General features: G+C 25.2%; 3 protein-coding genes across 13 annotated transcripts in view; 1 reads left to right on the top strand and 2 right to left on the bottom strand.

Annotated features, from left to right (window-relative positions):
- Positions 1-2,050: 2,050 nt before the first annotated feature.
- Positions 2,051-13,534, bottom strand: LOC112685396 (regulation of nuclear pre-mRNA domain-containing protein 1B). 10 transcript variants are annotated; one of them, XM_025557261.1, is made up of 9 exons: positions 13,413-13,534; positions 13,313-13,317; positions 12,792-13,210; positions 12,526-12,688; positions 6,614-6,853; positions 6,325-6,548; positions 5,689-5,788; positions 5,035-5,210; positions 2,051-2,480 (listed from the first exon to the last, which is right to left on the bottom strand). In XM_025557261.1, exons 4-9 carry the CDS (start codon positions 12,674-12,676, stop codon positions 2,331-2,333), a joined length of 1,041 nt encoding a protein of 346 aa, XP_025413046.1. In that variant the 5' UTR covers positions 12,677-12,688; positions 12,792-13,210; positions 13,313-13,317; positions 13,413-13,534; the 3' UTR covers positions 2,051-2,330. The 10 variants fall into 10 exon arrangements, with proteins under 10 accessions (XP_025413046.1, XP_025413045.1, XP_025413044.1 ...); XM_025557260.1 differs by having other exon boundaries at positions 13,397-13,534; XM_025557259.1 differs by having other exon boundaries at positions 12,792-12,956; positions 13,074-13,210; positions 13,313-13,534.
- A 336-nt stretch (positions 13,535-13,870) lies between these two features.
- The window catches only part of LOC112685389 (cAMP-dependent protein kinase type I regulatory subunit), an 81,855-nt gene continuing 68,832 nt past the window's right edge, over positions 13,871-26,893 (top strand). The window contains exon 1 of the mRNA XM_025557244.1: positions 13,871-14,271. Coding sequence (XP_025413029.1) covers positions 14,107-14,271 — 165 coding nt within the window. The 5' untranslated portion in view covers positions 13,871-14,106. The remainder of the gene's footprint in view (positions 14,272-26,893) is intronic.
- LOC112685391 lies at positions 16,134-17,840 on the bottom strand. 2 transcript variants are annotated; one of them, XM_025557247.1, is made up of 4 exons: positions 17,674-17,840; positions 17,431-17,562; positions 17,115-17,363; positions 16,134-16,650 (listed from the first exon to the last, which is right to left on the bottom strand). In XM_025557247.1, the coding sequence occupies exons 2-4, from the start codon at positions 17,555-17,557 to the stop codon at positions 16,175-16,177; spliced, it is 852 nt and encodes a 283-aa protein (XP_025413032.1). In that variant the 5' UTR covers positions 17,558-17,562; positions 17,674-17,840; the 3' UTR covers positions 16,134-16,174. The 2 variants fall into 2 exon arrangements, with proteins under 2 accessions (XP_025413032.1, XP_025413031.1); XM_025557246.1 differs by having other exon boundaries at positions 17,431-17,840.

A 26,893-nucleotide genomic window follows, 5' to 3' on the forward strand; every position in this document is an offset into this window, starting at 1 on the left:
AACATTAAACATTTCTTTTTTTAAATTAGATGCATTTGATTGGTTATAATTATTTTTAAATATTTATTTTACTTTTAAGGATAAAAACTTGTTGTTTTCGTTCTTGTAAGGGATTTTTTTTTACTGACATACATACGATATTTCCCAAATCGAATTATTTTCTTTTACCATTATCTCAATTTTTGAATGAAATATATACATTAGTGAATGAATAAACCATAAATAACTATCGTTTAAAGGATTTTCAAAAAATGATTTAATTGCAATTGGTATTTCATTTTCTGACAAAAAATATGCAGGATTATTTAAACTGGATATATTTTTCAACAGATTTTTAAGGCTGAAAACAATGATAACCATCTAGTTTTTAGTGAAATAAAAGTCTTTTATACTCAACATCGACAAAAGTACAAAATTATTTTAATGATTCTATACGTATTGTATAAATTGAAAAATAATTATATATTTTTAATATAATACTCTATATCGATTGGTAAACTATCAATTGCGTGTTGAACACGGTTATTTAGAATGTGAGCAGGGCATCCGATTCCAATAATTGGTTTTTTAATATGCTGTTGGAGACGATAAAAAACATTTGTTTATAAATAGAAAAAATAGTACATTTTTGACAATATAAAAAAAAGTAAGAGTACAACAATTTTAAGAACTCAAAAGAGAACATGTATTCATATAAGTACTCTTAAAAAAGTATATATTGTAACCCTAACTGCATAACATGTGTACACTCTCAATTAGTGAAAACCAATAGATTATGTATTCTTAACATTAAAATCAAAATTCCTAACTATTGGTTAGGAAAATTAGGATAAATCATGAACATTTTATTTAGGCCAGATTTGTTACAAGCAAATAGTAAAACATAAAAATATATATTAAATACGTATTTAAATAAAGATTCGAAAGTATGGCAAATTGGATAACTAGATTATTGCACAAATATTTTTGCCAACAGCCTAAAGTGAGAAACAGAAAAACTGAGCTGTTAAAAATTACACTATCTAAATATGAAATGTACACTTTGTCGATTATATTTTAGACAAATGAGTAGGTAGATAAAACTTTGTTTCCTTCTCATTTGTAGGAAAAGTACCACCGATATTAAATCATCCTGGAACCACAAATTACCAGAATCGTTAAATTATTCCTTAAAATATAATAATATATTTTACTCAATACCTTGATTAATTTAAGTTATAATAGGTAGTATTATTATATAGAAATTCAATCGAAAATATATAATAAAGAAAACAGGTGATATAGACTAATTATAAAACAATCAAGTGCCTATGCTTAAAATATCAGAAGTTATTTATTATATTATATTTAATTTTATTTATTCTTTATGATTTTACATTATTACCTGTTCAATATATTTTATAAACATGATTTATTATTAATTAACAATGTATATTGTATGCAATTTTGTTTTGTTTACATTTATATTGTCAAATTTATACTTAAATTGTTTTTTTATTTTTATTAAATAAGAAATCATTATGTATTATGTAAAAAAAGGTTAATGAGGGAGATGACTGTTAGAGAACAAAAATTTAACAGTGTATTGGAGATCAGATACAGCGATTTTTAATGGAGACGGAAAGATTGATTTTTGAGGGCAACTAGGAAAATAGTAGGGAAATCAATAAGAAAACAATTAAAGTGTGTATGATAGAATAAAATTAACTAGTCAAATAATTTCTATGCATAATCCTATATGAACTGTCAATACTTGATTTAACGTTTGATTAGCTATGGTTACAGATTACCCATCTTGCAACAATACACCATAATATTTAAGTCTTAGTATAAAATATATATATATATATAATAAAAATATTAACACAGCATGAGGCAATAGTAAATTATATATTACTGAAATCTATATTTTTATTTTTTTTAGAAGGGAGATATTACATAAGCCATAGTATCTAAATGCCTGAGCTGGATGTTATCGTACAATAAATTCAAATCGCCTATTAATTTATCTGCACCAGGGAAAACTGTATAAACTGTTACAGCTGTTTACTTTTTTTTTTTTTTTGTGACAATATTTTAATATACACTCATTTCAGACACCAACAATTGTAAAATACATGATGTTATAATAGATGTATATGTAAGAAAAATATTAAAATCATGTAATTTAGTAAATAAATAATATTATAATCACTTATCATAGTATGTATGTAGTAAGACTTAACTTATATAACATGATAACTATTCGAAGTTATATTTTTAAATTCAAACATGTTTTATTATAATGTATGTGTTATACATAATCTATAAATGTAAAAGGTAGTAGTAAATTAACCAACTGTAAACAAATCGCCAGCAGATGGAAGTGGTGCTAGACCACCTTTTACACTGGGCAATTGTGCTAAATCCGGTAAGTTCTGTAGGTGTGTGTTAACTTCTTGCCGTACTTGACACACTTTCTGTAGTTTACCTTGATATTCCTGAAATAATAACAATACTTATTACTTATTGGTTATATTTCCGAAAGAACTTCTATACTGTTGAATGATAGGTTATCAAAAGCTTTTCAGAAGTATTCAGTTGTTATAGAAACAAATTACTAACTTAACGAGAATAAAATAATACTGTTTTTTTTTAAATTGCTAAATGATCCTACGTTTGGAAAAACACTTACAAATAAAAACAATGGAAACATAATATAGCAGTGGTTCCCAAACTTATACGCCTACAGAACCCTTATGAAATAGTTTGTGTTTCACGGAACCTCAACGTCTCTAACTCCACCTTAATTCAATTTTTTATAAAACCAGTACTTCATTAAATATTTTAAAGATAGTGCATAATTATTGTTTATTACTATTACTACTTTTGATATTAACATACATTTTGAAGAACCTATGAGATTGTTCCACGGAACCCTTAGGTCTTAGTTTTATAATGTTAGCTGTTTATTGAAATAAGTTTTTCGATAAAACATAAAAAGTGAAGTTACTTATTCTTTAATTCCATTGATCCTCGAAGAAAATAAATAACAAATCTGCTTTGAATAAGACATTTTAATAATTTATTGGTAAACAAAAACTACACTTCTGATGTTAATCGCGATAGACGGTACATCAGCACATTGGTTCATGTACCTGTCTATTTTAATTATAATAATTAACTAAATTAATAACTGAATTCTTACAGAATAAAGCTAAACAGCTAATTTAATGTTTTTATAATGTCTTTTAAAATATAGAAAAATACCTACGAATCAATAAATTAAGCTCGTCACTTTGATATTATGCTTCAAACATTGACTTTTACGATAACATTGAGAAAAATGTGGATGGTACATACCTACAGCCTAATCGAGTGTCCTATACACAAAATTCAATAACTTAAGTTCATTAGAAATATGTAGAGATAGTTAAATGTACATAAGTTATAAGATGCATAAAATTAATTTATATATTAGAAGAATATGGCAGTATTTTAAACGTAACAAGTAAAATGATCAATGATATAACTAATAGGAAAATGTTCAGGTTTATTAAATAAATTAAGCCCCCTCAGTATTATTACTTTTATATGAAAATTCAAAATATACACATATTGATCTTTTAATTATGAACACTTACTATGAAATTCATATGAAATTAATTAATAAATAATCAATGTAAAAAAGAAAACAATTTTATTACTATAAAAAATATATTGCATATTATATGAATTATTCTATTTTGATACTGATTGTAATTGGAATTGAATAATTTAGAAATAAACCATTGAATACATCAACATTTTAAATTATTTTAAGTACCTTCTCAAAATTGTCTAAGGATCTTAAGGGTGAAAACTGTTGAAGCTTCAGGGCACTGCTCTATTTTTTTCTGATCGCTACACCACTGCTAATGATTCAGTACTTATTAAATCGAATTGGTTTTAAAAATCAAATGAGCCTAAAATTAAATTTAAGTTGTAAGCAAGTATGGCTGTACATTAGCAGGTTACCTTTACTGTTTTGTAAACGGAAATTTAAATATAATAAACGGTTTAGGAGAAATATCATGGTCTACATTGATTCCAGTAGGTATTGAAATATATGAAGGATTTGAGCAGTTTTTTTTTATGGTTAAATTTTTGATTGAGAAGATAATAAAAAAGTAATGGGCTGGAGGGAATTTCTTTTACCTATAGAGAAGATCATAGTGCTATACTTAGTGAAATGCTAGGACAACATCTGAAAAACTTCAAGATAGTATTTTCAAAAGTGGTTAAGATTTTGTATGCAAATAGGTGGACTTTGTATAATTTATTGATGGTTAGCCCTAAAGCTAAATTGAGAGCAAACAGTTATTTATAACTAATAATTACTTACTAACAGTTATTTATAATTAATATTTTGGGAGTTCATTTAAAGTGGGATTTGCTTTATATTTTTTTTTCAAATATTAATCCTAAAACAGGAAGAAGAGTTATGGCCTGTAGGAAAATGTCAAATGATTTAGTTTTTGAGGTTTACAAGTAGGATTACAATGGGGAAATTTCATGTTAAGAATAAAATACTAAAAATGAAGTTAGTCAAAAGCTAAAAAGGTTGAGATATTTTGTTTAAAAGGATATTTATATAAATTTGATAAAATAATAGTTGGCAATGTATTGAATATAAGGAAAATATATTGACCTTTCAAAAAAAAAAAAAAAGGATTAGTTGAACCGAATGAAAATTCATCAGTCACTTCGGTTAATCAACAATGAACAAAATAAAGTGGTAAGACTAAATTAAGAAAATGTTTTAGATCAATAGACATTTTTTTATAATGAATCGATTCAGTAAATATAAATTTTATATAACAAAGTTATTTCATTATTGTGCCCTAAGTCTAGAGCTTTATTTCCTATGTGCTCAATTATCATAGATTGTAGATCCACTCATAAACATACATATTAAAAGTTTAAAATAAATATCTAACCTTAATCATATTGTTTATTCTCAGATCAAACTCTTGATTAACTTCTCACAAATATATTAAATGTAATACAAATTACCTGTAATCTTTGTTCAGCTTGATCAATAAGGTCTCTTTGAGATTGAATAAAATCGTGCAACATAGAAGAAACCTTCTTGCGATCTTCCATTTCACACACCAGTCTAGTATTGTAATCGGTTAACAAAGCAACAGCATCATTTACCTTACGTAGAAGTTCTTCGGCCTCATCTTTACCTAAAATAAATAAAATATTTAATAGAATGTATAAATTGATACATTTGATACAATATAAAAATGTATCCATATACATTATGTAGAAATAACAACACAATATGAATACGGTCAAATAAAGACATACATATCGGTACTTAGCATGAATATATTATGTTATTTGCAAATTTAAAACGGAGAGTAGTATACAATTATCAACATTTTAAATTAGAAAAACTGTACACAATTAAACAAAATTTAAATTTTTTATTTAATTTAAAAACGTGTGTAAAGTTATTATAATTAAAAATATCCAATAAAATATTATATATAAATAATTTGTTGTACAAGTCAATAAGAGTTCAAAAATTTCATTACCATTCAAATTTTAAAAACAAAAGATAACAAATTTCAGTATATTACGAAAAAACTTAACAGTATACAGATATATTTAATTACACAGTGTATTTTAAAATCTGAAAGAATACAAAATAAAAGTAACCTTTTAACTGAGAAAGTAAACTGACATCAGCAATTTCAGGAGGAAGTTTTGAGATTCGTTCTCGTACAACTGCATCGCAAGATGGTGCATTTTCTAAGTCCTGAAAAATAAAAATAAAGTATCTTATACATTAAAATGTATTAAAATTTAGGTACATTTAACAGTTATGATTTCTAAATTCTACACTAACATAATGTAAAAAGATAAGTAAATTTGTATAATAAATCCAACATATTTTAAAAGAGAAAACTATAATTTATAAATTTACAAAATATATAAATAAAATATGTATTCTTTAAATAATGTAAATGTCATAGCTAGAAAGTTCTTTTAATTTACGGGGAATTGTTTCAATTATTTTAAAATAAAACTTTATAGCAATAAAAGAAACAGTAACATTAAATGAGTAAGATTCAAAGGTGGTAAAAAAAAATATGAAATTTGTGTAAACAATTTCAAGTAGTACTTTTATCCATGGTAGACTTGAACAAAGATCAGACATTTTTGCCCAGTACAATTAAGTACATTAAATTCAATAAAATATATTACAAATATAAATAGGTTCAAATTGATTTTATATATCTTATTTCAATTTTTTCTATTAATATTAATATAATAAACAACTCATCTATATACATTTAGTGCTTTAATTAATTCTTCTGGTTCAGGTGGGTCGTTGACAGGAGTTTTTGGAGATAAAGTAACGTGTAGTTCTTTTGTACCATCTACTTCAACGATAACTTCTTTATCTTTCTTTATACCATTATTTTGGGATTTAGTCCTTTTTGATTTATGATTATATGAATGTTTTACTTTTTTTGGTGGTGGTTCTTCAGTGGGTTTTGTTTCAGTTTCTTCGCCTAAAAAATATAAAAAAAATATTTAAGTAGTTATCAATTAACAACTATGTATTATTTAAATATACCAAAAGCTTCCTTAAACTCATCTATTTGGATTTTACTGTAAACACCTCTTTCTTCCCATATATTCAACAATCGTGTCAAACTCTGTCTAGTCTTTGTGGTGCAGTTTTTTAATGATATTTGTTTAAATGCTTTCGCGAGTTCCTTGCCAAATTCTTGACCATACTCAGGACCTTTCTTTTTACCATTCTGAATAACATCATTGGCTAAATACATTAATGTCAATTGCTTGGACTCAGAACCTGAAATAATTAATTTTTTTTAATTATAATTCTAATCCATAAATGTTACTTATTTAAGTACTTAAATAGCAATTAAATAGCATTAAAAATGGTTTTTTAAATCTGTGTACATAAATTAAATAACGAGAAATTTATTTTAAATTTTATAAAATATAAATTTTGAATAATGTAAATTTGTAAAAAAAAAATAAACAGCTATTTCTGATTTATTATTTATATATTTAAACCTTCTACAACATAATAAATTAAATAAGTAAGTTTTATTTAAATAATTTAATGAATAATATTTTTATGTACTTTATAGGTTACTTTATGGGATATATTTCTCAAGGAATGTAACGAAAGAACCCGTAAATTATGGTTCATATGATTTATGAATACATAAGAGTATCAACATATATTTCAAATTGTATAATATAATTATTATAATAATATATTCCATTAACAATAAAATATACCTAGACATATTTAACTTGAAAGTTTTACAACATGGCATAGTATTATTAAATATATTAGGGATGTTCATTTTAAATAATTAAAGACAAAAAATAAGTGTCTTCATTTAATTGTTGTCAAAGTTTTATCTTAGATAGACAACAAAAAGATAATTTCAAAAATATTTTTTTCTAAAATAATTTAACAAAAATTGGTTGTTTAATAAATTGTTTATGGATAAAAGTAAAAACTTTAATGTTTTTTATTTAAACTGTTCAATTCTAATTACAAATAAAAATAAAATTGTATAAAAAAAGAATTAGTGTTTTAACAATATAAAGTCAAATATAAAAATTAACTTTTAATAATTGAACATGGCAAGTTATTGACCATAAGTAAGTATAATAAAATTCCATAATATTTATAATACATGAAACAAATATTAAGAAAATAAATTAATAATTTAAATGTAAAGAAATATTTTAACTTGTAATCTATAGCTATAAAATGAAGAATAAAGAAAGTAAATTTTATTTTCATTATAAATTATGGAAATTAAGAAAAATTTAAGCAATTCAAGAATATAACCAACAATTACGGAAAACAGATTTCATTTAAAAATTATTAGACTTTGTGTATATTGTGTATTCTAAATAATAATTGATAAATTAAGAATAATTTATAAATACTTCTACATAACGAAAAATATTAAAAAAAAAGAAAAAAGTAATAATGTATTTAAAGAAAATATTATAAATCACATAAACAAGTCATACTATAAATTATTTTAATAATACATAGTAACATAATACATGTAACATGTCATACATAAATTAGCTAAAATGATAAAATCATTAAATGTTTTAGAATTATAACTTGTTAATATAATATATCCTTTATTCTAGAAGTTCCAAAATGAATAATCTAAAAACAAACATAGAGGTAGGTTTTATAAATTCTGTATCAATAAATAGAAAACAAATATTTTTGAATCAGTTATACCACTTTTTTGGGCATAAGTAAAATTAAGTTAATATGAACTTAAAAATATAATGTTTAGTTGCTCTTACCTATAAATAATAACATACAATTAACAAACATATTACAAAAATTTTGTTTTGAAACATATTTAATGTATTCAAGATATTTAGTTTATAAATTATTTATAAGCAAAATCAAATTTATTATTATTTCACCTTGATTTTAAAATATTTTTTGGCAATCACATTCTCAAAATTGGTGTTAATTACTTACATTTCCTTTTTAATATATCATTATTCATTAGCTATGCAGATGAATAACTCATCACTAAACTTTGATTAATTTTAGTTAGAAATTACAAAGGTTTTCTTTTATTTTTTTTTTTAAAATTTTATTTCAACTTTTACTTGCTATTAATCATCCTATTTTTGAGATAGAAAAATTGTTTGGTCTATTTGAATCTATAGTTAAAAATATTAGTTCCCATTTAAAATCAGGAAGTTAAGTTGCACATTCACACATTTAAAGGGTTAGAAATCTGAAAATCATCAAAAAAATGAGTATTTCAGAATTCCTTATCTACCACTAAAAACTCCATTTCACTTCAAGGTTACTAGATAGAAATATTTAGTGTTACCATTTGGGTGAGTCATACTGTTTACAGCATAATATACTGTAATTTGTTTTTAGGTAACATTTCAAATGCATTTATTATTAATGGTAATTTCTCAAGGGGCTGCTGTCTTTCTAAAAAAGTTTTTAATTTATTTTAGGTAAATATGATTTGAATTATTTAAAGTAATAAGTTAACAATAACTAATATTGGAAAAAAATTGAAGGAAAAAATTATGAAATTGTAACACAAGCATTACAAACCATACACTGCTGTGTAATGTCACTGCACTGTCTTGCACAACAGTTTTCAACCTTTAGAGCGCAAATTAGTTTGATATAATATTGGCATCCTCATTCATTCAGTACAAAATCAACTACTCATTAAATTAATAATCATTTATAACTAAGGAACAGATTTATATGTAATAAAAATACAGAAATATGTAAATAAATAGAATTATAATTATTAAATTATCAAAATAATTTGTTCCATTGAACTATTACAATTTCTTTTAAAATATGGAATGTTAAATAACATCTAACCTTAGGTCTCAAAAAATTAATAATAAAATTTTAAATCAATATAGCCTGGATTTTTTTCTGTAACAGCATGAATTTTCTTTTTACACGCTATACCCGGTATAACTTGACCATCGCTTTTAAATGTCTTGTTCGGAAATTCAATAATATATTAAGAAACTGGACGAAATAATTTTACTAATTTTTGGACACTAATTATAAAAACCTATTGCTATCCCCTGTCATCAATTGTCTAATATATATAAATGTATACTATATTAAGATAACTATTATATCTTTATTAAGATCATAAGATAACGACTATAAAGATAACTACTAAATATTTGCTCCACGTGAAGTGTCACAGTTAATAATAATTATTATTTAATTCATAGAATCCATTGGCTAATTAATAGATTAATTTATTTATAATGTTCAAAAGTAATAATTAAATTGAAAATATACGGATAAATGATGGTTTGTGTCTATTGCAACATAGCTTGAAAACGATGAATGATGAAATGATAAAATATGTTTAAAAATATTAAAAAATTAGTGAAATATATAAAAATATGTGAAATAAAAATAGCATCATTTTAATATGAATGATTTAAATCATGAACATTTCTTATCGAATATTAAATATCTTGTTTTAATGAAAATATCCATTTAAATATAAATCCGTTCCCTATATAATAACCTTTAATTATCAATATAATAATAAATTTTAAAAATAATAACTGTACATATTTAACTTTTAGTGAATTAAATGATTATATTTTAATAATTATAAAGTTTTTAGTAATAAAAAAAAATTATGTAAAATTATAAACACATTTAAAATTTTGATAAGTAGAAAAATAAAAAAATTGTTGGTCGGGTACATGAAAAATTAAAAAATATATAAATAGTTAGCAGATATATATAAAGTATATAATTTTAAAATTAAGAAGCACATTTACAGATAAAATTTGATGTTAAGTATACACAATGGTCAGCCTTCAGCAATCAAAATTGTACATGTAGTAGTGGTGCATAACGATATAGAACCAATTTTACCAATTTTGATGAGACAAATTTATCACCAGTGTTTCGATATCAATTTGTTACAGTTTTTTATTTTCTATAATAAGAAAACTTATTTTTTAAAGTAACAATCCTAAAAAAAATTCATCAATCATTTTTGTACTTAGTATTTTATTATTTACAGTTTTTAAAAATATCGAAACATTATTTTTTGATATTTATATTTTTTTTTTGTTTTTCGATGTAACAATAAAATAAAAAATTGAGATAAATGAGCCCAAATTAATAGTTAAAAATATATAGGTACAAGTGCAACATTTTAAAGTAGCTTTTATTTGTTATTGACTCTTTTTTGTTGTAAATAATAAATTTAATTTTTAAGTACAATGAATACCATAAATATCTCTGAGCCTCTATGATGATTTGTAACAAAAATTCATTTAGCCAGAGAAAATTTTTTCTTTTTAACCATCACACTTAATAATTGTGTATTTTTAAAATATAGTGGGTAATTTAATTTATATAATCTTTCCACATAATTATTTAACCAAAAATTTAATACAGCATTTTTTAATTTTAATGGGATTTATAGGAAAATATAAGAACTGACTTCAAATACTAATATATCTATTAGTACAAAGTAAATAGAATACATCTAAGTTACATGTATAATAGACACATAAATAAATCGTGGCGTCCAACTTCAATAAATATAAATTAAAATATACTTTTTTTAAATAACAAGTTTAATTTACTTAATAAAATTAATAGTTTTTCATTATCAAAAATTGGTTACAATATACAACTTATTTTAGCAGATAAAAAATAAATATTGATTTTCAATATAATTTTAATATAACAATTATTATCAATTGTATTGGTAAGTATAGAAACTATAAAATATACATTATTATAAATATATTTAAGGCAAATATTTTTTTAGCACCAATTGATACAATTTATAATAGGCAAATAGGGTTATTATATTAAGTAATTTGTACAGAATGTATAAAGCTTCAATGTTGTTTTCTTAAAAAGTAGTTAAAACTGCCACTAATTCTTATATTAATTTTTCATGAACAAATATAATTAAAATAAACAAAATAAGTTTAATATGTGGATATGTGACAAAATCATCAAACCCTAAATTAAGTATTATAAATTATATAAAAAAAAAAAAATGTTAACAAATACTTTTAGATAAGTAATAAATATTTTAACATTCTTTATGGTCTGAATTCTGATATTTAAAATCCAAAATATTTAAATATTAGTGGCTGATAAATAAAATTTGGATTAATGAAATTTCTGTATCATAAGTATATTATAAGTTAAATTATTTGTTAATAATTTCAGTTTCAGTTATAAAATAAATATATTATATATGTAATATATAATATCAAATCAAAAAAATAATAATTTTTCTAGTTAAAATTTACATTATTCAATCAGTTAGTAGGTAGATATAAAAACTTAAATATCAGTAATTCAATAAGAGGATTGGAAGTAACAATTTTCTGTCACTGTCAATCATAAGTGGAATCAGAGATATAACATCAGAATTTAGATTTTTACTATTTCCTATGCACCAATTAATCTATTCATGTGTTGGGGATTTTGAAAACTGATTCAAATTTACTAATACTCACTTTTTCATATATTCCTTAAATATCTAAAAAAGTTAATAGTAATAAAAAAAAAAAAAAAAAATTGATTATAGAATTTAAATTAAAAATAATAAAAATGAAAGAAAACTCCACTCAAGAATATATAATGAAATTAATAAAAAAAAAATTAATTAAATTTAAAAAAAAAAATTGATTTCAGTATAATTTATATTAATATTAAAAATTTATGAAAGAAAATTTCATTCAATTAGATTTAATGACTAACTAAAATCAGTTTAAAAAATCCTTATGTGGAGCATGTGATTGGCAGAGATCGAAAATGTCAGCTTCCAATTCCAATAAATATATAAATTACATTGATTAATCATTAACATATATTTTAGGAACAAATTTAAATGGCTTGGTTTTCAACAACAAAATATTACAGGCCTATGATCTAAATAAACTAAGTACATTTGCAGTCTTTACCTGCCAATATTTCTCTAGCCCAGATCCTGACGACCGTATGAGCATATTTCCGATGGTGAATCAGCCACAGCGACAGTGTCTGAATACTTTGCTGGGACGAGTTCAATTCCTTCAGACGTTTATTTAAACCTCCCTCGGTGAAGCTTGTCATGGCTTTTCACGTCTTTTACAAACGACATTAATAGCACATTGTTGAGATACGACAAGTAGCCTCACTAACTCGCGTTACCAACTGTCAGTAAATTATTTATTTTAATGTTACTTACATGTTCTTTGTGATTTCTATTTCATGAAAACCCTGACCGTTCAAACGGTGATCGCTCGATGGAGCTTTTCTCGCATAAGTCTCTGACCCGTGAAACGAGTCGTAGTGTATTTTTCGCCTTTTAGAGCCCGTACTTAATTTTCCGTTATAACACCGCCATCGTTACCTTTTGCCAATATTTATATTTTATTACAACGCTCAATCGAACACATAATTGTTATACTTTGGTCGACTTTTATAATACATTAATATTATTTATTTTTGTTCAATTTTATTTCATCACCCTTCTGTGTCTTTTGGTAGTTGTGCATAAAGCAAGCCAACACTAAAACATCATTGCCGACATCTAACTGCTCCTTTTCACACACCACAAGACTGTCTTGCAGTTATATGGTCGAAAGTCGGTTTGATCGACATAAACTGCAATGGATAGAATAACAGGTTAGCAAGATGAAACGAATTATTAGAGGATAAAAGAGAACCGATCAATATAGGTTGTACGAATAATTTTAACACACCTACCTAACCTATGTACGTTGAGAGACAAATACAGCAATAAAATACAAATATAAACCAATTTAATAGACAGAGAAAAAAATTACGTACACAAATTCATACATACGAATACCTGTAGCTGCACTATAACAATTGCGGATAGTACAGCTTGACAAAAATATAAATAACAAACAATATGCTAGGTCCTGGTAGACTTGCTAATACGGTTCGACAACTCACAATAGAATACTATCACATGTTAATGTTTATAAAGACAATTAAGTGTCAAAGATCATATATAATAACCTCATTTTTCCCTCCGAGTGATAACAACACGACCCTGGTTGGAAAAGACTGTGTGACATAGATAATAGAATCATCTATTATCTATGCTGTATGATATTTTGTTTTATCAATTATTAATATAGGATTGTTATCATTGACTGAATTGAAGATTACTTTTTTTATAATTTTTTTTTTTTTTTTTTGATAATATTTTCTTTTATGAAAACAAGTTATAAATATTTACTATTCTAATCTAAATTTCAATTTATATATATTTAAATTGTAATTGACTTCCTTGCATTGTTCTGCTAATATAACATTGATAAGGAAAAAAGCTCACCTATCTAAATAGTTTTGTAAAGTTATTATAAATATTTGTCTATACTTTTTTATTTTTTGTAAAAGTTTTGCTTAAACATTCTTCATTAATTAATTTAAATGCTATCATCAAAGTAGAAACTGTTTATGGATCAGTTTTATCAATAGGTTAATGAATGTTTGTGTCTACGTAATATTAAAAGAAAAAAAACCTGAAGATGGCATCAAACGCATATGATGAATTGAATGTAGATGATTGTGAATTGTATGTTCAACGACATAACATACAACAAATATTGAAAGATTGCATTGTTCAGCTATGCATCTCAAAACCAGAAAGGCCATTGACATTTTTTAGACAATATTTTCAAAAATTAGAAATGGTAAGTACACTTAAATGACTAGTACATTACGTTTTCTACTGTTTTTATTAATCTTAAACAGAATTAATTTTTTACTAGATGTTATATAACTAATATTATTAGGAGTTGAAATTTTAATTTTTGGTTTGTTAAAAATATATTGGTAAAATTAAATATTATGAAGGTTTAATAGACATATTATTGCAAATGAATTTTGTATTTATTATAAATTTACTTGCATCAAATGAATATAACCAATTAAGAATTCAAATTTTTATTTTTATTAGTTCTATGAATTGAAACATAATCAATCAGAAGTATTGATAAATTTGATTTTAATTTTACTGGAAAATATATATTTTATATTGAATCAACCAAGGTTAACTATTTTAAAATGTAATTTAAATAATATCAATAATTTCCAATACATGTCAACTATATATATATAGATACCATTTCTTAAAATTAAATTGTTTTATGTATAATATTAATAGATATTTTATTTATTATTTTCTGATTATAAAAATTCTTTTATTTCTTTATATACAAACCTGAACACTAACCATAATGTTAACATGCATTGAACTTTTTTGCTGATTCTTTATACTTCAAAGAAAAATTGAGTTGAAAAAAGTTCTAACCATAAATTTGTATACGTTTTACACTATGTATAAGATAAATGTATTTTCTATACATGGTGTGATAATAGTTAATAAGTAATATATATTAAAAAAAATATTTGTTTAAAGATTTATTTGGTTTATAGTCTTATAAAATATATTGTGTACTTATATTAATAATTGCTATAAAAATACATTTTTGAAAGATCTTGTAAAAACAGTCACACAGTTTGGTCTTAAAATATAAAAATAAGTTTGTGAAATATTCTTCATTTATCTATATATTTTACAAAATATAGTTTTTATTAATACTAGAAATTCGTCATAAATAACGTATCTTACAATCTAATTTGAATCATAAACTATTGTTTACAAATAAAAATAATAGTAATTATTATAAAAAAATATATTTAAAAGTAAAAATGTAATAATTAAAGTAGATTTGGTATCATATTCCTTAGAATAATCATAATTCTGACAAAGATAACAAAAACAAAATTGGTGTCTTACAAATGGACAGTTAATGACACAATGTATAAGTAGATGATATAAAAAAAAAAAAAAAAAAAAATACTGACAAATATGCACAAATAAAATTAATAGAAGATATAATTCTTAACATCTAAATTTCTTATAATATGAATATCTTAATTTCTAAATTTATTGAACTCAACGTTAAATACAAGTTCAAATTAAAAACACCAATATTTAATTCATTTATAAACAACATAATTTAGACACTATTGAAAAATTAAATATCAACTATACATCTTTTTATTATGTACTCTATTTACTTTCTTTTGTACTATTTAATATGTTTTCTAATTTGTTCAATATTTTATAAAAATTAAATTAAACAAAAAAGTCAATAAGGTGGATAAAATCTGTTTCTTAAGCTAAAAAAAATATATATATATTATATATATTTATATTTTATTAATAATAATAAAACATTAAACTATTTTAACTTTAAATGTTGTTTATTTGTTCTTTTTACATTACAGTAACACATATTTATTATCTTTTAAAATATAATATCAGGCCTTTGCTTGTACTATTTGGTATTCTTCCAAAAACAGTAATTAAATATTAATACAAAAAATATATAATAGTTTTTTGTAAATTAAATTAACAACCCCAGTCATCTGAACATGTTAACTAGTATATAAACATTTATATTATTTTTTTCTTAATTTTTTGAACAATATTTAATTGGATTATATTGAAATATCAAACAATTAATTATAAAGTGATACCAATCCAACCAATAAATTAAATTAATAAAATATCTAAATTTAATTTAATCATTCAGATGGCTTTTGATTGATGTACTCTGGTTTCCATAATTGATTACAAAAAAAATTATTGACCAAATTTATGTCATTGCTTATTGCAGTCATTAATTGGTCAGATACTTTCTTACTATCTTCTTTGTTAAAAAGTGCCATTAATGGCAAACAACCCTGTGCAAGATCCTTAGCTAAGGATACTTCTATTTGGTTTTCTTCTTTTTCCATCATACGTTTCATGTGCTTTTGACGCGCTTTAATAATCAATAATTCTCTAACAGTTTTTAAACGTTTATCTGATAAACCAAATAAGTTAAGAAAGGCTTTTTGACAAACATCTACACAATTGTATCGACTTAATGATTTTCTGGAAGTTTCAGTCGAATCACTTTCTAGGGTCTTGTCATTCTCTTCTTTAGAGTCCATTGATGTTACTGAAGAGGTTTCATCAAAATCTGATTCTTCATCTTTATCAGAATCACAATTTATATCTACAAAACATATGAAAGCATTTAAAAAACATTTAATAAATTTTCCTTTGAATATCGTTACTATAAGTTGAGATTCAAAGATAGTTATTATATCATTTATACCAAACAAATAAATAAATACATTAATAATTTCATCGGAAAAAAAACTACACTTAACCAAATATGGTTTTAAAAACAATAATATATTACTATTTTATTATTTAGCTCAGTGAATTATTTAATTTTTAAATCAACTAAAAATTATTAATTACATACATATTTCTGCATAAGTTTTAAAAATAAACATTATTTAAATAGGTTATGTTGTATTCTTTAACAAAAATCATATCATAAATATTGTTAATTTAAAGTATATAGTTAAAATACTTAAAATAAGATTCTTGTCAGAAAAATGATTATAATTTTGATATTTGTAAAATATAATTATTTAATAAAATAATTAAGTACTTATAAATAATACTCACTTAACATAAAATCCTCTGGTACAATTGATGGAATTCTATACTTGCAATGAATCCTTCTTAACAATTTACCATTAGCAGTTGTTTCTTTGCTGAACAATCGATTGGCGACAGGTCGAGCCTCAATAAACTTCTGTAAGAATTTATTTTGTACATCATCATTATCCATTTCTCCAAACATTTTAAATAACTCATCTTTAGATCGCTGTGGTACGCGTTCTGAACATTTCTGAGGACATTGGCAAAGTGTGTCTAAAATTCATAGTAAAAATATATAACATTTTTTATTCATGTACATCATACAATTATCACCACTCACCTGGTTGCGTTTTGCTTTCTTTTAACTTTTTTATGACATTAGTAAGTTCAGGATTCACTTCAGGAGACAGCTTCCTTTTATTACAGGACGTAGTAGTCACGTCGTCGACGTTGTTTTTTGGCTCCATCGGGTCTGTCATGGTGATGCCGAAGCAATAATTATATGAAAATTATGATATCGTTGATGATTTAAATGTCATAAAGCCCGGGCGTGTGGACGGGGATGGGGGCCGAGAAAACTAACCTGTATGTCAAGCGACGAACGTGCGGGAATTGGCGTTGGAGGAAAGCGGTAGGAGCTGGAAACCATACGAAATCTTTGCGGACGGAAATGAGAGGAAAAAAACGGAACGACTTAATGTGACCATTCGCCAAATCAGTGTTATTGTTTTCGACAGGGGAAAGGTGGGAAAAAACACATGCCTCGTCGAGATACATGGCTGCCAACCGTGCGCGCCCGCGGATCTCGCCCCCTTCCACCCCGTCATTAGATTGTTTCGTGTTGACCCAGTGCGCGACGCGTCTCCAACAACGGCCAACAATGCTGCAACATGAAGATAATTTATCACGCAATGACATAATCACGCACAGCAACGGTCGTCGCCGCGATGACTAGCCGTCCCGCGTTTTTTCATGATATCAATTTGCGAGAAAAACGCAATACTTGCATATTTCAGACTTTTATGCTGACCGTTTAATTTCGTTATTTTTTTCCTTTTGTTTGCATGCGCAGTCATCCCCATCCGTATGTTTTATTTTTTTAAATTTTCCGACACTGTTAGAATTTGAGTAATCTTTTTTTTTTTTACTTCAATATCAGATTTCGGTACACAACGTAACATGTACGATATTTACTGTCTAAAGACACAAAATATTGTTCGTCAGCCGGTAATTGTAATTTTAAAAAAAAATTATATATAATCTTACTGTCCGGGGTGATTTCTGAAATTTTATTTTTAGTTATAGACTCAAATGGTTATTTTTGTCCATAGGTCCACTTGAGAATCAAGTGATTTATTATTTCATACATTTATTAATCTCGCTTAAGTCAATCTTCCATGGTACTATCGTTTATATTGCGTAGTAATAATTGTAGCAACTTATCAATATTGTTACACTTCATATCGACGAAGGTCGTAGTTTTATTCGATATTCGTTTGTTAATAATCAACTGTTTCAATGTCACGGCTTACACGAATTAATTCTAAATATTATTAATTAGATTCCGATGTTAAAAATTTTAAATTCGATATTTTTTTTGTTGAAAAGTTATTTAATTACTTTTGGCAATACCGGGTTCTTCACTTATTGAACAGCTCGATAGTTTTGAAGTTATAACTATAGGTCTAAATAATTTGATTTTATAAACTAAACGTAATTGATTTGTACATTGTTTCAAATTGATAATATTTGATTTATTCCCGAGTTCAATTACTTTTTGGTCTGTTAATTTCTTCGTTTTTATTAGGAAAATTTATCTAATATCATTAAAATATCGATAGTAGATACGCGCTCGCAATCGCGTAGGCCAATAATATACATCATTCATGTTAAAAACGACGGGTCGCATTATGATACTGGGCATATATCACTTGTAGCATACATATTACTAATATGATATTAGTATACAAAATCATATTGTTGCATTTCGTGTGGTACCTATGTGATATGTGTTGTCGTTACGTAATGTCATTTATTTTCGATCATATCTTCTTGTCCTACCATAGCATATATCTGATCAGATCATGGTAGTATAGTATCCTCAAATGAAATCTAATTTTTTCTAAAATATTTGGTGAAAAATATTGGATACTTCGTAATAGGAAAAGTAACACTCATTTTTTTAAATTGTCATGCAAAAATTTATTATGATAAAATAACAGCTAAAATTAACTACAAAAGTACAAATCATAAATAATCGAAGAAAATATTTAAGATTCATTGGAACTAATATACCTCAAAATTAAATGTATGTTTATTTAATTATTCATACATTATAATTTATTAAATGTACCACACGTTTTATTAAGATATGACCCAAAAGTATTGTAAGCACCCTCTAAAATACAGGTCTGCGCTTGTCTATTTCACCAATTTAATCTACCAAGTCTGTCAAATTTCAACATAGCTTTTTTAAGTTTCAGTAAATTTGCCATATTATCATTATTATATCAAAATGGGGTGACAAATATATATTTATAGGTTTATTTTTTTGGACTTAATAAAGTTATATCAACTGTTATGAAAATATATTTTATTATTGGAATACAAAAAAGGCTTACATATATTTAATACCTTTAGGTTTATAATATAAAGTGTGATGGAAAATATGTATTATTCATATTAATGTTTTATAAAAACTCAAAATCAATGCAATATACCAGCGGTTTCTAAAATTTTTCGATTAACGGTGCCTTTTTGGAACTGAGGTTATTTTATGGATCCCTTGTTAATACCGATTACTTTTTTTTTTGGACAAAAAATATAGAATAAAAATTAATAAATAAAATAAATAATACATGATAAATACAACCTGAAAAAATTACTATGGATAACCAAATAACGATGAGTGTCACGACGATTCTGTAAAGACACCTTGACGCATGCTTTGAAAACCGCTGATATAGAGTATCAGTACCTATTTGTCATTTATTTCATTTTACTTGTATTGCATTATTTAAAAATATACTTTAATTTATTTTTTCAAAATATTTTAACTCTAATATTTTATATGTTTTTCTATATATATATACGATTAATTGTATGTATCAAAAATACTGATAAATTATGTAGATTAATAAATAAACATTATTGCAATTTATAATATTTCCATGAAATGTATTATTTTTTTTACATGTTATTTTAAATCGTTATTCGTTTATATTAAGTATGTTTTTAATAAAATATAATGTGATAGAATACATATAATTAAATTCTATTAAAATTAATTTATAATTCAATTATTGATAAGAATTGTTTATGATTTCATAAATGAAAATATGTAACACTAACTAAATATGTATTTATTAAGTATTGAATTTTAACAAATAATTGCCCTAATCACCATTATTAAATTATAACCGAAATATAATCTATAAATTATTAGGTATAACTTCATTTATTTAACCCAGTTTCAAATACTATGTTAGTAAAACTCAATATATTTTTATTCTTTTATAAAGAATTAAATATCAATAGTAAATATTAATTAAAAAAATTTAACCGCGAATTTATTTAAATATTATTAATCATATTTTTATTTAACTTAAATTACAGTGTATTCATTTAATGACCTTAAAGATTATATACATCAGTGGTTCCCAAACTGTGCACCGCAGTGCCCTAGGGGAACCGCGAGCACTTTCTAAGGGCACCGTGGTCTACAGTTCATAACAAATAGTTTAAAATGTCTAAATTTTTTTTTCCTTATTGTTTTCATAAATACTTTATAGCAAATAATGAAATATTTTTTATTATATAATTTGATATTCTCATTTTAACCTTATAATATTTTTATGTAATAATTATAACAATGATAACAATAATTTTTATTTATTTAATTTTTAAGTTTAAAAATTCATTAATTTATAATTAAGTTAAATTTTAATGAAATTAATAAAATTAGTTATCAATAAGTATTTTTTAACCGTGGCTAAATTGAGTCCAAAAAAAGGCACCGCGAAAAAAAATTTTGGGAACCGCTGATCTACATATACAAAGATTTCACATTCAACAAAATCGCTTTATTAGTTTGGTTCACTGCGATAAATATTAATTGGTCTATACACTTATACCTATTTAAAGGATATTTTTCTCTTCTTGTATTCAGTGGCGTAGCCAGGATTTTTAAATGGAGGGGCTAACCACTTTTTTGGATAAGTAAGTAAGAGAGGATATGAGAATTCACCCTTAACCTCCCCCCACCATCTACCACCAAGTTTCTAAACGTAATTCAAGCATTTTAGTATAGTTTTAAAAATATTTATTAACATATAATTTATAATAATAATAATAATTTTGGTTTCAGTGTTCAGTCACTTGCTCTACTCTGACAGCTGCATCCTCTTAGGCGAATTTCCGGCAAATTTAGTTAATATTTCACTTTCATCGAATTGCTCTTTTTTATTTATATTAGATATAGCCAACCCATTCAGTCTGTTTTCCGACATGGTGCTTCTTAAAAAAATTTTTAAGCGATTAAATGCTGAAAACGTTCTTTCCGGAGTGAAAGAGGTAACTGGTAACGTGGCGAATAATTGTAAAAGTATTTTAATGTTAGTTCGAAGATTGGTGCGATGAGAAAGTGAATCAAGATCAGAATTCGGTTTTGGAATAGTATTTTGACTCCATTGTTGCCTCCATATGAACAGGTCAGCTCTGATTCTAGATGAGGTATTATCATGGAGATCTTGGACATATATTTTAGCAGCTTTTATAATATTTTTATCGTTATACATATTTAAATTGGCCGGAATAAGTCCTTCAAGTGGCATAACATCTATAAGCCTTTGATTTAAACGAGCATCCATTGATTCTATTAAATAGTCAAGATACATTATACATATAAACACGGTCCATGGGGGGGGGGGCTATATCCCCCTTAGCCCACCCCTTGGCTACGCCACTGCTTGTATTCAAAGCTATGGATGGTTTCGCAGTCAGACACGCGCTTTCTACTCTCCCTTGTTCATAGTTCAACCTTTTAACCTTTTTTTAACCAAAATATAATGATACGAAACCAATTATTTAATTTAGTTTATTGGTCCTTTATATGAAATAACAATATTAACTATTAAGTTTACTAACCTTTTTCACGAAAAACCTTATAATCTTAATAGTTCTTTAAAAAATTGACATGAGGAGCGTCATAACCTATTAAGTTCTTTGAACAATTACTAGGAAAACGTTATAACTTATTAAGTTCTTTTAACAATTACAAAAAAAAAAAAACGTTATAACTTATTAAGTTCTTTGAATAATTACACGAAGAACATAACGTTCTTCAAACTTTTAACACATAGAACAGCAAAAACTAAACTGTTCTTCAATCTTTGAAAATAATGTTATGAATCAAAATTATCTTTTGACTATTTTGAATTTAAAATTATTTTAGAATAATTAGTGCTTTAATATCAAAATATAAAACTTGAATTACATTTAGTCCTATCTTTACTAATAACTAAGATAAGGATTAAAAATATACCCCAACAGCATAATGTAATTTTGAAAGAACTAAAAAAGCTTCAGCCAAAATAAATCCAATAGACGATAATTTATTTTTGACGATATAAGATGATATAATATTTGTATTTTGTATTTTTGTGTTATGATGATAATATAGGTAATAAGTTATTTTGAGTAATAATATAGTAGTATATCCATATTCTTGAGAGCTTCCAAACGTTTTGGTAATCTCAACATCTTCACCAATCTCCGTGATTTGTTTATAGTTGATATAATTTCTATTTTAAATACATCTAGAATCGATAGTTATAAAGTATGAGCAGCACATCGCATATTCCTCAATACCTTCGATGTATTAACTGCTTCACCGAAATCGTTGAAAGTTGAAGCCAATGTCTCTTGATTATTTTCATTTTTTTATTTATTTATTTTGTAATATTATTTTCATTAGAACATTCAGAAACATTGTTACTATTTTTTTCGGCTATATGAACTTTGTCATCTTCAAAATTCTGTTCATTTTCAGAACGTTCAAGAAAGAGAAACGTTATTTAAGAACGTATAACTTTAAAGGATTCGAGAACATATGACTGTAAACGTTCTTCTGATAAAATGTTCAAGAACGTATCAAGCCGAAGAAAACAGTAACAATATTTCTGAATTTTCTGATGAAAATAATAATACAAAATAAATAAAAAAATGAAAATAATCAAGAGATATTGGCTTCAATCTTCAACGATTTCGGTGCAGCAGTTAATACATCGAAGGTATTGAGGAATATGCGATGTGCTGCTCATACTTTATAACTATCGATTCTGGATGTATTTAAAATAGAAATTTTATCAACTATAAACAAATCACGGAGATTGGTGAAGATGTTGAGATTACCAAAACGTTTGGAAGCTCTCAAGAATATGGATATACTACTATATTATTACTCAAAATAACTTATTACCTATATTATCATCATAACACAAAAATACAAAATACAAATATTATATCATCTTATATCGTCAAAAATAAATTATCCTCTATTGGATTTATTTTGGCTGAAGCTTTTTTATATTATTTTCATTTTTTTGTTTATTTATTTTGTATTATTATTTTCATCAGAATATTCAGAAACATTGTTACTGTTTTCTTCGGCTATATGAACTTTGTCATCTTCAAAATTCTGTTCATTTTCAGAACGTTCAAGAAAGAGAAACGTTATTTAAGAACGTATAATTTTAAATGATTCGAGAACATATGATAGTAAACGTTCTTCTGATAAAATGTTCAAGAACGTATTATTTTGATAAGTTCTTTTAATTAAATGTTCGAGATCATAATATTTCTAAACGTTCTTCTAATTACATTTATAAGAACGTTAAATTTTTTACGTTTTTTTGGCGAACATTTTAAAAAACAAAAAATGTTAACGTTTTTCTAGTAAAATGTTCGGTAAACCATTTAATTTATATTGTTACAAACTAAAACCATTTATTAAACATAACTTGATTTAACGTTTATCACAAATAAAGTTCAAAAACAAATTATGGAACTGAATCAAAAATTAAAGGTTAAGGTAACCCTGGTTTTAACTCTTTATATCTTTTTATTCCATGATTATCATTGGTGTTCTTATATTTCTTTCTATCCTCAATATCTCTTTTAATTTTATCTTTAGAAGTAAGACTAGACTATTTATTTTATTTTTTATTTACTTTATACCTTTTTTTATAATAATTATTATTATTATTTCGTTACCTTCGAATAATATTTATAACGTGTACTCTCAATTATCCGTGGTATTCTGCAAAACGAATCATATAGTGTAGCCAAAATATGGGTAAAAATTTTTAAAAGATTGTACAAAAAAAAAAAAAAAATCTCAATATACAGCAGCGCCATTTGTGAAAGCAGAATTTGAAATTTGAGGCTTTGAAGCAACAAACACCTAAAAATTCGTGACTTTGAATTCATAAACATATACCTAGTCAAAATTTGTTCCATATGCCGAAAACGGTTTTGTGAACTATTTAATCTGTGGTTTTATATATAATTTATTGAATACAATGGAAATCATTTCTAATTTGACATTCTCTAATTTACTAATATTTAGAATATACCTAACATTTCTGGTTACGATATTTTTCCAAGGGTTTCGCTTAATGACGATGATTAAATAGGAATGATTATGGTTAAGACCTTTACCATTGTTAATTTCATTTCAAGCTTCTATCTAAAATTTTTCGTTTTGTTTTAATTGTTAGGAGGAATAATATTGCAAATATGTAATCGTAGTTCATCAAACAGTGTGGGTGTAAATTATGTTCATGATTTTCAAAGCTTCTTATTGATAACTTTAATCATATGATAAACCTCATACTACAACATATTACAGCTTAGAAATAATGAAAAAGTTGGGTATTCGACTTTTTTTCATTTCGTTCCTCCTCTTTACGTTTTTCACCTTGTCCTTATTTAAAAGAACAATCATATATTTTTGTATCAATCAATTTTGGACCTGATTAAACAATTACGTATGCTGTTCAAAAACTAAACGTTATATAGAAAAAAATATTTATCTAATCATCCATATTTACATGCTCTTTTTCAAAGTAACCCCCTTCAGTTATAATACAATTTTTCCATCGTCCTTGCCAATTTTTAAATACGAATGCCAGACTATCTTTCTTGAGCTCTTTGCACCGCTCCTCGTGTGCGGGATGAACTTTATGTCTTTTTGTTGTATTCTTCTTGTATTTCTTAAGTAATTTTGGCGTTCAACGATTCGATTATATATCATAAAAAAAAAAAAAAATGTCTATATTAATTACGGTAAATAACTAAAGTTTCCTGAGATAGTCTTAGAATTTTTATTTAAATAAAATAATAGATTCTTATCTATTTTTTATTTTTTATTTGTATATGGTTAAATCTAAACACTTTACTTTAAATAATAGTAAAAATTGTTAAACACCTGTGCGTCCGAGCTATCTCGTTCGGACGCCGTAAAAATAGGTGACGTGTCGAATTAAAAAGCTGGCGAAGTGAAGTGGAATGTACATGCGTACAGTAAAATACTACGAAAAGCTTATAAACATCTCGAACCATTAGATAATGGCACGCCATCTTTTTTCTGTTTCATTCAGTATTCCTCAAAACATTCTGTTTTACTGTGATCGATTGAAATTCGAGATTAGTTTCAGTTCGATTCTTGGTCATATTTTTTGTGATTTTTTTTAAAAAAAAAATGTTGTCACGCCCTTTTGTTTTTTCGTCATTATAATAATATTATAATAATAATAATTTATAGATCAGACCAATTACATTAATTAATTAGTTTCTCACTAATCATCGTCTTAACTTTTGAATGACTAATATTATTACATCAATCAGCCGGAACATATATTTGACACTTAAAACATTTGGTCGACCAATGAATATGTTGTAGATGGCGGATTTCATCCCATGCCGAAAGCCCTCTATCAACTTTTGGATAGGGATTAGGCGCAGCCATTAATATTGAACGCAGGAATTATAACCTGTAACAAATATTAAAAAAATATAACTAAATACGTAGGTAATATGTTCAAAAAGTAATGATAAAAACGTTATATAGAAAAAAATATTTATTTTACTATCCATATCTACTTATTCTTTTTCAAAGTAACCTTTTTCGGTTATAATACACTTTTTTCATGGTTCTTGCTATTTTTTAAATACGAATGCCAAATCATCTTTCTCGAGCTCTTTGCACCGCGCCTTCACAGCTTTGATGATCTCTTGATTGCTGTTGAATTTCCAACCCCTGAGTGGATACTTGATTTCAGGGAATAACCAGGAATCGCATGAGGCTAAATCTGGACTATACGGAGGGTGGAATACAGTTTTGATGCCACGAGCGTTTAAAAAATTCACTATAGTATGGGCGACGTGAGGCCGTGCATTATCATGATGCAGTAAAATTTCATTAATTTTCTTATGCGGTCGTTTTTTTTTTTTTGAAATTATGCAACATCGTGGTTAAAACCGATTTATAATAATCTGCCGTGACTGTTCGGCATTGGAGGACAGCATGTTATTTGACACCATACACTGAAGTTAATGATTCATACGTAAGCATCTTTTCGGTTCTTTCCAAGTTTCATTAAAAATTTCACGTTACAACGTTACTCTAACTTATTATCCATACTGGAAATGGTAGGTGAATATCTAACACAGGTTATACAAATTGTTACATATGTCCACTAACTGCACCGATCGACTTATAACTCGACATGTTGTTAGATAAG

The sequence above is a fragment of the Sipha flava genome, unplaced genomic scaffold (genome assembly GCF_003268045.1).
Source record: "Sipha flava isolate LNK unplaced genomic scaffold, YSA_version1 275_pilon_pilon, whole genome shotgun sequence".
Classification (NCBI taxonomy): domain Eukaryota; kingdom Metazoa; phylum Arthropoda; class Insecta; order Hemiptera; family Aphididae; genus Sipha; species Sipha flava.